The sequence below is a fragment of the Vombatus ursinus genome, unplaced genomic scaffold, assembly GCF_900497805.2.
Source record: "Vombatus ursinus unplaced genomic scaffold, bare-nosed wombat genome assembly UNPS02014770.1, whole genome shotgun sequence".
In the NCBI taxonomy this organism is placed as follows: Eukaryota; Metazoa; Chordata; class Mammalia; order Diprotodontia; family Vombatidae; genus Vombatus; species Vombatus ursinus.
This window is the reverse complement of record NW_020954548.1, coordinates 32469264-32483232: the sequence shown is the minus strand read 5'-3', so window position 1 is coordinate 32483232 and position 13969 is coordinate 32469264. Positions and strand designations below refer to the sequence as shown.

General features: G+C 47.2%; 1 protein-coding gene across 1 annotated transcript; it reads right to left on the bottom strand.

The window, feature by feature from the left end:
- Positions 1 to 37: 37 nt before the first annotated feature.
- Positions 38 to 7842, bottom strand: MAPK3 (mitogen-activated protein kinase 3). Its single transcript, XM_027862778.1, has 9 exons — positions 7670 to 7842; positions 6112 to 6294; positions 4763 to 4952; positions 3657 to 3773; positions 3091 to 3205; positions 2448 to 2579; positions 1945 to 2054; positions 1701 to 1852; positions 38 to 824 (listed from the first exon to the last, which is right to left on the bottom strand). Exons 1-8 carry the CDS (start codon positions 7840 to 7842, stop codon positions 1730 to 1732), a joined length of 1143 nt encoding a protein of 380 aa, XP_027718579.1. The 3' UTR covers positions 38 to 824; positions 1701 to 1729.
- Between the last annotated feature and the right edge of the window lie 6127 nt (positions 7843 to 13969).

Genomic DNA, 13969 nt, shown 5'->3' with positions numbered 1-13969 from the left:
AGGAGATGGCAGCAAACAGAGACATGGAAGCAGGGGATCCTGATACACATCTATATATTTATATATTAGATACAGATGCTGGGAGACGGTGGTATGGCCTCCCCTATCATACCACAGGATTGGCTGGCCAGCCCTTCCCTCCCACACACACTCACACACACACACACACACACAAGCAGCAGGGGCATCCCTTCCAGGAAGGGTGAAGGGGCAATGGGGTTAAACGTGGCAGCTTCAGGGGCACAGCCCAGGGTCTGAAGGAAGGACCCCAGTTCCTCCCTCCAGACCTTTTCCTTTCTCCTCAATCTGAAAACTAGCCCTTGAGAATTAGGAATGTTCCACAGAGGTTAGAGAAGATCTGAGGGAGGTGTCAATCATGTGAAAGAGCCAGAACCCTTCCAACTAACTCCCCACTCACCCCCACCAAACACATTCTTCAAGGTGCCTTGTAGGGATTAAAAGGCTGAGAAGCAGCACTAGCCCTTGAGAAAAGGAGCATGTGAAAGGACTGGGGCAAAGCAGTCTTGGGCTCCCTAGGCCAGACTGAAGTGGGGAGGGGAGTGAAGGCTTCTGGGGCAGTGGTGAGCTAGCCAGGGGAGCAAAGGTTTGGTCCAGAACCCCCAGCTGCAGAAGGGGCCATGGTTTCTGCCTGAAGTAAAGGGGATGAAAGGCTGTCTCTGAGATAAAGCATGTTAGGACAGAGGGGCCCAGACACCCCCACACACACACCCATCCGTCCCCTGCCTGGAATGGGGGGGCCAAGGTATGAGTGGCATCCAGTTTCAAACAGTCCAGCAGGAAAAGAGGCAGGTGGAATTCAGACTCTGGATGGAAAAAGAAAGGCCAAGACCCAAATTCAGAGATTTATGAAGCGGGAGAAGGAACCTGAGATCAAAAGATCATAGGAAAGAGGCAGGGAACTGATTAGCCAAAGGTGGCTGAACACTTGGTCTGAATAATAGGGGTCAGGGAAGGTTGGCTTGGGCCTTAGGGCATGTGTGAGCATGTTAGCCTCCTCCCCAAATATTTATATCCCCCTACTTGGATTGAAGGAACCAAGAAGTGTGGCTATACCACTATTATTCAGATTGGAGGAAAAGGGGTTACTGAAGGGATGCCTCTTTGGTGCAAAGGCCTCTCCAGACAATCTCTTTCTGGAAGCTACTTTGCAGTTCCAAACTCCTAGGAGGCCAAGGAACGTAGACTGGAAGTTCCCTGAAGGGAGAGCCCCAGTCCCTATTGGGACAGACTGAGTAACAGAAGAGAGGTTGATAGGGGGACCCAAGCAAACTTAGCCCCAGGAAACCGTGGCTTTTCCATTCCATAGGGCTAGATAGACAGAGGAGGGGTGATTAAGGTAGAAAAGCCTAGTGGGAGGAGGTAGGGAGGAGAGGGGAGGATCTTGCTGGGGGAAGCAAACCTAGGACAAGAGGTAGAGATGTAATGATACACTGGAGTAGGTGTTTATTTAGAGGAGTGTGTAGGTATGGGTTTGTGTACACATGGGGTGGAGAAGGAAATGTATTTGTATACATACAGGGTGCATACACGCAGGCCTTTGTGTCCCAGGTGTTTGTTGGCATGACTGTGTATGTATGTATTCACATACCACATGTTTATGGTAACGGGGCTGCAGGTGGGTGCTTACACACAGGGTGTGTGCAGGGGTACAAACACACAAATGGATCAGAAGCACTTACAAGGTCCTCACGAGGAGAGGGTCCCAGTCTCAGGGGGCTCCTGGGGCTCCAGGCTGGAATCGGGCTGTCTCTTGGAAGATGAGCTCCTTCAGTCGTTCCTTTGGCAGGTCATCCAGCTCCATGTCAAAGGTAAAGGGTTCTTCTGCCACTGGCTAGGAAAAGAAAGGGCAGGGGAAGATTAAAGTTGGAGAGGTACCCATCCAAGAACTCTGCTTTTTCCCACCCTCCCACCCCCTGGTCCTACCTCATCAGTTGGATCATAGTACTGTTCCAAATAGGGATGGGCCAGGGCATCCTCCACTGTGATTCGCTTGTTGGGATTAAAGGTCAACATCCGGTCCAGCAGGTCCAGGGCTGGGTGAGATCATAGGTCAGAGGCATGGACCCCACAAATCGCTGCCTCATGGGGCAGGGTGGGCATGAGGGATGGGTAGGAGGGAAAGGTATACTAGATATTTTTCTTCCCCCCCCCATTTAAGGACCCCTTTAAATTTAGATGATGGAACTGGGGACACAAACTCTATTGGTCAGGGAGAGATCCACCACCAAAGCTGGTTTCCTTTAGCTAGTGGAACTAGGACATGGATATTCCCCCACCTCTACCCTGCTCCCCTATGTGGACTGAAATTCTAATCCCATACTGCCCCCAGCTTCATGTTTTCTTTCCTCTGGATCCTCTCCACAGCCAAATTTTCCCACTCTTCTTATTTATAAGTTATCTATCCCATTTCTTTCCCTCCCCCTCACCTTTGGAGTCTGCTTTGGGAAACAGCTTGACCCAGGGCACCTTAGGCTTGGATGGAAGGGACTGCAGGTAATTTCGAGCCTTCATGTTGATGATGCAGTTCAGATCATCCTGGGATGGAGAACCCAGGACACCTGGGAACAAAGGAAAGTTCATAACAAGACATGGAAAGGAAATCAAGGAGACAAGGGATCACTGTTGATATTCGTCTTCCCAGGGAAACTAGCTCAGAAAGAACTCATCCTAACTAATAAAGAGAACCTGAATAGTGTAGGAGCTGAAAACCAGAACATCCTTGCTCTAGCAAACAGTACTAAACTCCCTCTAGGGAAGACAGCATTGTATAAGAGAAAGAACACTGGATTTGGAGTCATAAGACCTGGGTTTGAAGCATGGCTCTGCTATTTACTAGCTGCATGACCTTGTGTAAGTCATGTTACCTCCTTGGGATTTCAACTCCTTACCTGTTTAAAAAAAAAAAAAGGAAGCTGGACTAGATGGTATCTAAGACCTATGATACCCTTCCTTAGTCAACCCACTCTGAATATGTATCCCACCCCCCATTGTAGCTGTTAGCTCACAGGGCCCCTACCAATCCATCTTCTCAGCCTACTCTTCACCCCTACCCCTCCACCGCCTGTTCACCTAGAATGTGGTTCAGCTGGTCCAGATAGTGCTTCCCAGGGAAGATGGGTCGATTGGAGAGCATTTCTGCGAGGATGCAGCCCACAGACCAGATATCGATCGATTTGGTATAGCCCTGATAGGGGGGGAAATAGTAGGTAGCCATGGGGCTATCTCAAACAGGCAGCTTCTCTAATCAGCTCTAGTCTCTGCACCACTACTCCTTCCATCCAACCCCTCTTCCCCAGCAGGGCCCACTGAAGGTCAAGGGGCTCTCAAATGAGCTTTGGTGCCCCTGTCATTACCTCTCTGGGTTAGCAGAACTGGTACTTGCTGACAGAGTTGGCCAATTCCTCTTTCCTGTCCCTACCATATAAACACCCATAACTGTAACTTGAGATCAAGAGATATGAAAATAACCAATCCTCTTCATAGTGCTCTGGATAAAAGTTAGGGTACTTTCACCTATGACCACTGAACAGTCTCAGTGTCCCCTTTCTATGGCTTCTCACACCTTTCCTCCAGTTCCCTCACTTGGGAGTGGAAGAGACTTTCTGAAAGGTCTGAGGATGGCTTCACCTCCTCACCTTGGAATTGAGCATGATCTCTGGTGCTCTATACCAGCGGGTAGCCACATACTCTGTCAGGAAGCCTGTGTGATCATGCTCAGGGTCAGCAATTCGGGCCAGGCCAAAGTCACAGATCTTGGAGGAAAAAAACAAAAGCCACTTCATTTTCAGTCAATGGTATCCTATCATTTGTACATAAAGTACAAATTTATTAGATTCACATTCAATGCCATTATCTGGCCCCAACTCAGCTTATTTCTCACTGTTCCCCAATACAAACTTTCAACTCTAAACAAATGGTCCTATTTACTGTCCCCTAAACATGTCTTTTATAGTCTTCCTCCATGCTTTTGTGTATTCTCCCTGTTTATAATTCTTTCCTGGGGTAATGACCTAAATGTTAACTTTTCAAGGCCCATGTTGCCTCCTCTCATGACTAATCTGAACTTATCTCTATCAACAACTTTAAGAGTATTTACTGTCTGAAATGGCCAATGTTTCCCAAACTAATACGACCAAAGAATATTTCTGAAATTGAAATATGCTAACAGAACCCGTGAATGCTGGTTAGGGAACATGAACTACATAAGGAGTAAAGGAGATTGGGAAAAATCTGGAACAAAACAAAGGAAATTAAAACTATTTTCATCCCTCCTTCCCCCAATTGCTACATGCAATAAGTATTTGTTGCTATAGACATAACCTCATATTTAATATTTTAGAATGGAAGAAAAGCTTTTTTCCCCACAAAAACTCCATTCACCAGTTTTCTATTAGACACGTATTTTGTGTCTCATCCTGTCTTCCCAAACAGATTCAGTTTACAGAGGACCATGTCTTATACCTCTTTTTGTCCTCTGCTAGCAAAAGATCATAAAAATAATAGGTATTTAATATTTGTAGAAGATAATGATGAAAAATGCACTGTCAGGTAAGAGCCAGAGTGGAAGAGCCATTTGGAGAGAGAGGAAAGACCTTAGGGTCACATATAATGACAAGCAGCTTAAAGGCTGTGCTCCTTGACACAGAGGTTGCAAGTGGTGTCCATCAAGTGCATATGGGGTAGAGCGGGGTGAGGTGTGAGGAGGAAAAGAAGCGATGGTTTCTAACCTCTGCTTTCTCACCTTGAGGTCACAAGTGGTATTAATGAGCAGGTTGGAGGGTTTGAGGTCCCGATGGAGCACATTGGCTGAGTGGATATATTTGAGGCCCCGTAGGATTTGGTACAGGAAGTAGCAGACGTGGTCGTTACTCAGCTGCTGGCTCTTGAGCAGCTTATACAAGTCTGTTTCCATCAGGTCCTGAACAATGTAGCTGAGGAAGCCATGGAGGAGATCCCCCCCACTCCAACCAAGAAGTGGGGGAACCGATAGGAACTAGGGTTAAGGAGAACAACAGGGTGATGCTACAGTTAGGAACCCAGTCAGGCCAACTGGAGGGCCCCTTCATCTAGTATTTTTCTGCCATTCTTCATAATGGCCCAGTTCCTCATCGAACAGTTACTTTTACAGTATAAATCCATACACATAGGGAATTGTGGGAGGAAGACCGGTGACAGGGTTTCACTTGAAGTTGAGAACAGGAAAGGGCTAAGCTGAGGGAGGAAATGAAGGCAGGAAAACTGAAAAAGACAGCAGAGAGGAAAAAGGGAATGCCAATACTCTCAAAAAACTAGACAAGGTTCGAGATCTTCCTGTTGGGGAGGTAACTTGGGTGGGGCTGTAAGGGGTAAAGTTCAAGAGAAGATGGCTGCTATAAGCCCCCCATCTGTTTGACAGGAGTAAAGGGAGGGGTTGGCAGGAAAATAATAGGACTGTATAGAAGGTTTATGTGGGGCTTCACAGGCTCTGTTTCAGAGACTCACTGAGAAAGTCAGTCTACAAACATTAGATAAACCTTGACTCTGTGCAGAGGCTTGGCCAAGGTCTCAGAATCTCTAAATATTAACAGCTGGGAGGAACTTCAGAGATCATCTAGTTTAATATCTCATTTTACAAGAAGAAAGTGAAGCCCAGAAAAGGCAAATGACCTGTCCAAGATGGGATTAAAATCTGGATCTACTAACTTATAGGAGTAGTTAAGTGGCACAATGGATAGAGTGCTAGGCCTGAAGACACAAGACTCTTTGGGTTCAAATATGGCCTCAGACATTTACTTGCTGTGTGACCCTAGGCAAGTCACTTAAACCTGTTTGCCTTAGTTTCCTCGTCTGAAAAATGAGCTGGAGAAGAAAATGGCAAACCACTCCAGTATCTCTGCCAAGAAAACCCCAAAAGAGGTCTTGAAGAGTTGGACATGACTGAAACGGCTGAACAACAACACTAATTCATAATCCCATTCACTCTCCCCTATGCCATATTCCCTCTTTTCTCCTACTGGGGAATGGAGGAAAGAGTAGAGGACAGGGAAGGGAAAAAAAAGCCTTGTAGAGCCTGATCCCAGAGCCAGGGTTGGATAAAGGGGTTAAGGATACACATCCCTCATGGCCTCCAGCGTGGGTGCTCGAAGGATGTCACGGATGCCAATGACATTTTCATGGTGGCAACGAAGCAGGATCTGAATCTCCCGTAGAGTGCGCTGGCAATATGTCTGGTGCTCAAATGGGCTGATCTTTTTGATGGCTACTCGGGCCTTCCGCACATGGTCAAAGGCAGAGCTGTTGGGGCAGAGATCCATCCTGGATCACAGCTGGAGGAGAGCTGTGCCCCAGGGAGGAGACAAAATGCTGACAGAATTGGGGGGGGTTGGTTTGGAGGAGCAGTAGAGCCTAGAAATTAGGGGCACATCTGCACAGCAAACTGAGAGCCTAGGCCACTGAGCTCCACCCAGTCCTTGGGGTAGGGGGGTGGGAAGAGGGAGGGGAGGAGGAGGTAGGGGGATGGGGGGGGTCAAGGGAGAACTCTGACCAGGCAGTAAACAATGCTGGCTCCTTCCTGCCACTAGCGCCTGAAGTCTCCTGGGAGTGGGCTGGGGACCTGCCAACCCAAGCTCTGACTTCACTCCAGGAAGAAGAGACCACTGACTCTCCTCCTCTCCATCCCTCAACCTAAACTCCAGCTGTTAGGACCCCTCACCTCTCTTTCTGTTGTGGGGCTGTCAGACATACCCAGAAGTCCAAAAGAGGGATGAGGAGGGTAAGGAGAAAATAGGAAATAAAGAGAAAATGGGTCAGGAAGTCCTCAAGTCAGGTGTCCTGGGAGTAAATAAGGAGATAGGGCCTAGAAGGAAGGGTATGAAAGGGCCTCAGGGGGTGGGAGTTGAAGAGAGCACATATAAGGATTGGGGAAGGGGGTGAGAATGGAGTATACTGATCTAGATTGGGTCTAGGTCTCCAGGCCTGTTCCACTGAAGGGGAAGGGCTGGAGCAGAAGGTGATGTACAGAGGAATGCAGCAGAAAGATACCCACACAGTCATGTAGCTTCTCTCAGATGACCCAGCCCAGGCCCACACCACAAGCCTCCCCTCACCCCAAGTCCATAGGTAACTCACGCCTCCCCACCCAGATTCCCCTTCTCCAAGACTTCCCCAACTTCTCTAGGAACTAGCCCCTTGCCAACTCTCCCTTTGGTGGTCCAGTGCCCCCTCCCCACCTTAAGAACCTCCCCAGGGCCCCCTCCCCCTCCCTCAGCACATCCCTGGAGACCAATCCCCTTCCTAGGAACCTAAGGGCCCCCTCCCTCAGATCATCCCTGGAGATGCCTTCCCTTCCTAGAAACCACCTCAGAACCCCCTCCCCCTCCCTCAGAACATCCCCGCAGCCCCGTTCTCTTCCTCTTCCCGCCCCCCCATCCCTCTTCCCTCCTTCAGAACATCCCCAGAAGCCCCTCCCCTTCCTAAGAACATCCCTAGAGACCCCTCCCCTCCCTCAGATCATACCCTGGGGCCCCTCCCTTCCCTGAGAATATCCCTGGAGACCCCTCCCCTCCTTCGGAACTTCCCCAGGGCCCTCTCCCCTCCCTGAACATCCCGGGAGCTCCTTCCCCTTTCTCAGGACAACTCCGGAGCCCCCTCCCTGGCCCCAGTCCCATACCTGACCATGCCGTACGCCCCCTCCCCAATGTATTGCAGCTCTGTGTAGCGCGGTCCCACGTCAAACGGCTGGCCCTTCACCATCTCCACTTTGCCCGGGACCCCCGGGCCGGACCCGTCAACTCCCCGGGGCTCCCCGCCCCCTCCCCCCTCAGCCGCCACCGCCGCCGCCATCTCCACTCCCCTCCCTCCCCGCGGCTCCGCCCGGGGTCCCGCCTAGGCGCGCGCCGGCCCCGCCCCTGTGTCGTCACCCCGCTACGCAGGCCCCGCCCTCCGACTCCAGCCAGCCCCAGGCTCTGGGTTCTCGGGCACGCAGACTGGGCGCCTGCGCCTGCGCGGCCTGTGCCCAGCCTACTCGCGGGCCACCATCCCCACCGCAGGCCCGAGGCCTCTGGAAGCAGAGTCCAAGGCTTGGTACCCCACGCCCTGGCCTGGGAAGCCGGATCCCGAGCTCCCAGTAGGAGCTCGCTCCTCGGCTTTGGGCACGTCGGCCTCCCTTTATGTCTTCCGGGCCTCAGTTTCGTTGTCTCTTCCTGCGTGAGGGGCTTGGGGCGAGGTCCTTCGGGCAGTAAAGCACATTCACAACCTCAGGCCGAGCATGGGATGGGAGGGGTTCAGGGCTTTGCCCAAGGGCATATTTAGGCAGCCACCTGGAGAGTTGTTCTGTGAAGTTTGGGTTCAGTCAAAGGACCGAGAGGACCCGTTGTGGCTTTGGGGCCGCAGGTTATTACCCCCGGCCTAGGGCGAGCACCCTAATGGGCCTGGGGTCTAGACTCCACCATCTCTAAGGTTCGCCTCCAGCTCTGAATCTTTGATTTGATGGCACTCTGGTGAAATGTTCTGGACTCTTGTTAACCAGTGTGACAGCAGCTGCCGCAGAGGTCCACTGAGAACGTCTTTGGAAGGACGGCTTTTTTATTTCATAGATATAAAATTAATGTGTAGCTGGCAAAAATGTTCCATCTCCGTCAGTCAGTGAACATTTACTAAGTGCCTACTATGTGCCAGGCACTGTGCAATGTGCTGGAGATATAAAGAGGCAAGAGATAGTCCCTGCCTTCAAGGAGCTCACAATCTAATTGGGGGTCGCTAGGAACAAACAAACCAGCTCTAAACAAGTAAATACGAAGTGATTAAGAGAGGGAAGGCACTGGAATTAAGAGGGGTTGGGAAAGACTTCTTGTAAAAGATGGATTTTAGTTAGGACTTCAAGGAAGCCAGGAAAGGCACTAGGCGGGAGATGAGGGACATTCCAGGCACGGGGGACAGCCAGAGAAAATGCCTGGAGCTAGAGATGAAGGACCTCGTCCCTGGAACAACAAGGAGGCCAAGGGAGTAAGGTGTAAAAACACTGGAAAGGTAGGAGGGGGTCTAGGTTATGAAGAACTTTGATCTCCAAACAGAAGGTTTTGTATTTGATCCTGGAGGCAACAGAGAGCTTACTGGGAGTGAGGTGAGGTGTGATTTGGCCCAATCAGCAGTTAGACCATCTGCTTTTAGAAAATATCATCCCTTTTACATATTTATCTCAGCCCAGTCTGTGCTCTTTACCCCCTGAGCACAGATTAGGCTGGGAAAGATGTAGAGAGGATGATGATTTAGGATAGCAAAGGGTAAATCATTAAAAAAAAAATCTAGATGGCTATTCAACTATATGGTTAACAAAAAACCTGGAGACTGACAGAAATCATGAGTTAACCTCATTAGTCAACAAAATATAACAACAACCTGCCTGCCTTTCCCCCATTACCGATAAGCTATTTCCTCTGCTGTTGTTGTTCAGTCCTGTCTGGGCAGATCTGAGGGAGGGGGCCTTTAGGAGGTTCCTAAGAAGGGGATCAGTCTCCAGGGATGTGCTGAGGGAGGGGGAGGGGGCCCTGGGGAGGTTCCTAAGATGACACAGTGTCATCTGTGTGTCCCCATTTGGAGTTTTCTTGGCAAAGATACTGAAGTGGTTTGCCATTTCCTTGGCCAGCTCATTTTAACAGATGAGGAAACTGAGGCATACAGGGTTAAGTGACTTGCCCAAGTGTCTGAGGCTGTATTTGAACTCAGGTTTTCCTAACTCCAGGCCCAAGGGTTTATCCACTTTTCCACTCAGATTTCCTTTGATTTGTGGGATTACTGATTATCCCTGCTTCCTTGCCATGGGAGTGTGCACATAGCTACCCATCTCTTTTTCTGCATATATGAATCTTATTTCTAGCTTCCCATTAATCTTTCCTAGAAGCTCTTTTTAATATCCTGGAAGCTTTCTTTTAATATATCTATACATTGCTGTTCTCTGTCATTGAATTCCTTGAAAAGACAGGAAAACAGTGTATAATAGAGTAGGGTTATAAAAACATATCTGCAGGGCTTCTAGCAAATGAATTTTTTTCCCCTCAAATGACCAGGAACAAAATTTTCCTCTTATGCTAAAGCAGACTGTGCAAAATGGAATTTCGTGATTCCAGAATCCCTCCAAATTTGCTTCTGGATCAGATATACTAATTCAGGGTGGCATGGCTCATATGCTAATTTAATAGACCCCAGAGGAACATGCACCAGGCCTGGCAGGATCTGGGTTTAGCCCTTGCTAATTTGATAAACCTTTTTTTTTTTTTAAACTAACTTCTTGCAATTACAAGAGACTAGTGACTCAGTAAAATACTAGATAGAGATTTGCTGTGAACCATGGGTGGGGGTTGTAGTACTAGCATAGGGAAGTTTGTTCTATGACAGCTTGTCACATAAGACTGCAATCATTTCACTCCATGCAGTGTTTGTAAAAATCATTTTCTAGTGGTTATGATTGATATTTCTTCCTGGCATAAGCTTCCACGTAGGAGGCAACTGATTCAGCCTATTAAATCAGTCATAAAACTGGAGCTGGAAAGAATCTTAGAGATTAAGTTAATTTCAACAAACATTAAGCACCTACTATGTATGCAAGGCACTGTTCTAGGTGCTGGGGTTGCAAAGACAAAAACAGAACAGTCAATGCCCTAAGTAAACTTAGATTTAACTGGGTGTATATAACAAGTATGTGTAAATACAAAGCAATATTCAGAAAAGTCACTTGGATCAGGAAGTTTCCTATAAATGACAACATCTGACCTGAGCCTTGAAGAAAGGTAAGGATTTTAAAAAGTAGAAATGAAGAAGAAGTCTGGAAATACATAGAATCCTTCTAGCCTGTGCAAGTGCAGAGCCCAAGAAACAAGTATTTGATTTCCTTCTTTCCACCCCTTCCTCTTTGTCTCTGATCCCTGGGGCATTTGACACTGTTGAAAAACCTCCTCCTGCAAGGAGCAAGGTCCCATTCCCCCCTCAACAAATCTTTCCCTATCAGAAAAATGAGTTCTTATGGCACTCAAAACTCAAACTAGTCTGGGGGAAGGGAAATAAGGCTATACTCACTAGGAATGTGGTTTATTACGCATTTATGTTCTGAATAAATGGTCTTATTGTTTACACACAGAGAGTAAGAGAATCCTCCTCCTTGACATTCCCTTGCCTTCTGTGACACAGCACTCTCTAGGTTCTACTTTTAACTGTTCCTTCTCTCCTCCCTTCCCTGGTTAGTCTTCCTCCTCCCACCTCTTTAACAAAATTATTCTCCCAAGCTTTATCTTTGGCCCCTTCATTTGGCCCCTTCCTTTGGCCCCAACCTCTGCACAGGAATCAAATTAGTATGTACAGATCTGATCATGTCACTCTTCTGTTCAAAATTTCCATATGTTCCTTTTGGCTACCGAATAAAAGTCTAAACTTCTTAACTTGTCATTCAAGGACTTCCATAATCTGGTATCTTTCCACCTTTCTGGCCTTATACAAGAGTACTCTCCTCTGTGTACTCTATACTCCAGCCAAATTGGACTACTTGCTGTACACATCTCATACTTTTTTTTTTTAGGCAGTTGGGGTTAAGTGACTTGCCCAGGGTCACACAGCTAGTGTCAAGTGTTTGGTCTGAGGCCAGATTTGAACTCAGGTCCATCCTGACTTCAGGGCTGGTGCTCTAACCATTGCACCACCTAGCTGCCCCCATACTTTTTTTTTTAATGGTCTCCCTATCTTTCCCACATCCAGAATTAAAGTGGCCATTCACAGGCCTGATCCAGCTGTTGATGACATGGAAGCATTTGACCTGCTCCATTTTCTGCCTGAGCTAGCTTGCCTCTCCTCAGGCACCTGGTGAAACACCTTCTCCCATGTTAGTGCCAAAGTCAATGTGGACACCTCTAGAGTTATTACTATGTAGCTCAGAACATCCAAGCTCAATCAATCCACCAGCATCAGCCACCCCAGTAAAAGGGATTAAGAATGTGTGCCTGGTGCAGCTAGGTAGGGCAGTGGATAGAGCACCGGCCCTGGATTCAGGAGGACCTGAGTTCAAATCTGGCCTCAGACACATAACACTCACTAGCTATGTGACCCTGGGCAAGTCATTTAACCCCAATTGCCTCACAAAAAAAAAAAAGAACGTGTGCCACCATGACCAGCCTTATCATACTTTTATCCATGCCTTCAATTATACTGTTCCCAGTTTTGGAGAATCCTACCTGCCATTTCTGTCTTTTGAAATTCTACCCATCCTTTAAATCCCATTTGATCTTTATCCTTCATGAAGCTTTCCCCATACCCCCCAATTGGATATAATAATTTCTTTATATTTATCAAGTGTAGCATCCTGAACCCCATCCCTTCCTTTTCCAGCTAGTTCTAGGTTCCTGGTACTGTTAGACTAATTGGCAATTTAAGCTCACTGTTGATGAATCCCTACCAATGTTTCTTTTACTGAACTAAACCTGATGCCTATAAATTCAAAGCAAAGGTATTTAATATGAGAGAATATTGGAATTAATCAAGTTTTAAACTCCCAGTATTTATCCCCAAATGGCTGCTGCCTTTCACCCTACATACACATGGATCATATGTTTCTGGGTAATATTAGTCTATTAGTCACAGGAGTTATACTAGGCTCACAGCTCTAGGTCTTAACTCCCAGCTCAGCTCTGGTTTTCTCTCTTTGACCTCTGGTTACTTCTTTGTGAGACAGTCATTTTCTCCTGACCTAGTTTCAGGTCTCACTGCTCCTGACTTCGGGTCACTCCCAGGAGATCATTTAGTGAGAGAAGGATTAAAAAAAGTATTAGGAAAAGTTTGTGAGGAAAGTTCAACATCAGTAAGGCCTTGAAGGAAGGGAGAAATTTCAATCAATTAAGTGGGAGAGGGAGAGGAAATCCATAGGTAAAGATATGGTGCTGGGAAAGGGTAAGATAAAGATGGAGAATACAGAGTAGTCCAATTTGGCTAGAGTATAGAATATGTGATGGGAAAGAGCAGGAGTTGAGGCTGAAAACTAGGTTGGAACAATACTGAATATGTATGTTTTGGGAGATAGGGAATAGGGAGTCAATGAGAGTTTATACTTTACTGAGTAGGCAGAAGAGAAGGCCTGAATGTTTTCTAAGTAGAGGTTTGACAATCAGAGTAATGTGTAGGAAGATTGCTCAGGAGAAATGGATTAGAGAAAGAAAGGAGAAACAAGAGAGGAGGCTATTCTAATAATCTAATTGAGAAGGGATGAGGGCTTGAACTAATATGATTGTAGTAGGAGTGGAAAGGAGGAAGTGGACTTTAGATATGTAGATGAGGTAGAAACTACAGGATGTGACAATTGATGGCAAAAGTGAGATGAGGAAGAAGGAAGAGATGAAAAGATAGAGAGGTTATATACCAGAGTAAATGGGAAGATGGTGATGCCATCAACAGGAAGAGAAGCTGGGGAAAGGGGAGCTTTGGGAGCAGTAATAATAAGATTATTTCACATTTTACATTTTGAATTGATTTAGTTTGATAGGTATTGGTAGCATATATAAGTGAAACTATACAAGAGGAAATTGGAGATAGGGACCAGAACTCTAGGGCAAGGTTGGAGATGGGGGTCATAGCTTTGTGAGTATGGTAGGCTAGGAATTGACTTGGGCAGCATGATTTGGTAGGACAACAAACACAGGTTATCTAGCATGAGCCAACTAGGAACTCCTCTTAGGGAGATGACTTCTGGCACAGACTTTCAGGTAAACAGTCACCTGCTAGGGGTATGTAAACATATACTTTTTGTCAGCTTTTCAAACCTGGTTGCTTTTTCAAACCCTGGTTCCATTTTAGGCTACCTTGATCTGGGGTCACTGATCACATCTTCTCACAGGGGAATTAGAAGACCTTGAAAAACTGAACTCACTCTATATTCTTCTACCGTGGCTTGGGAGTTATAGCCTTTGTCTCTCAAGGGTTCTTATCCCTTTTTTGT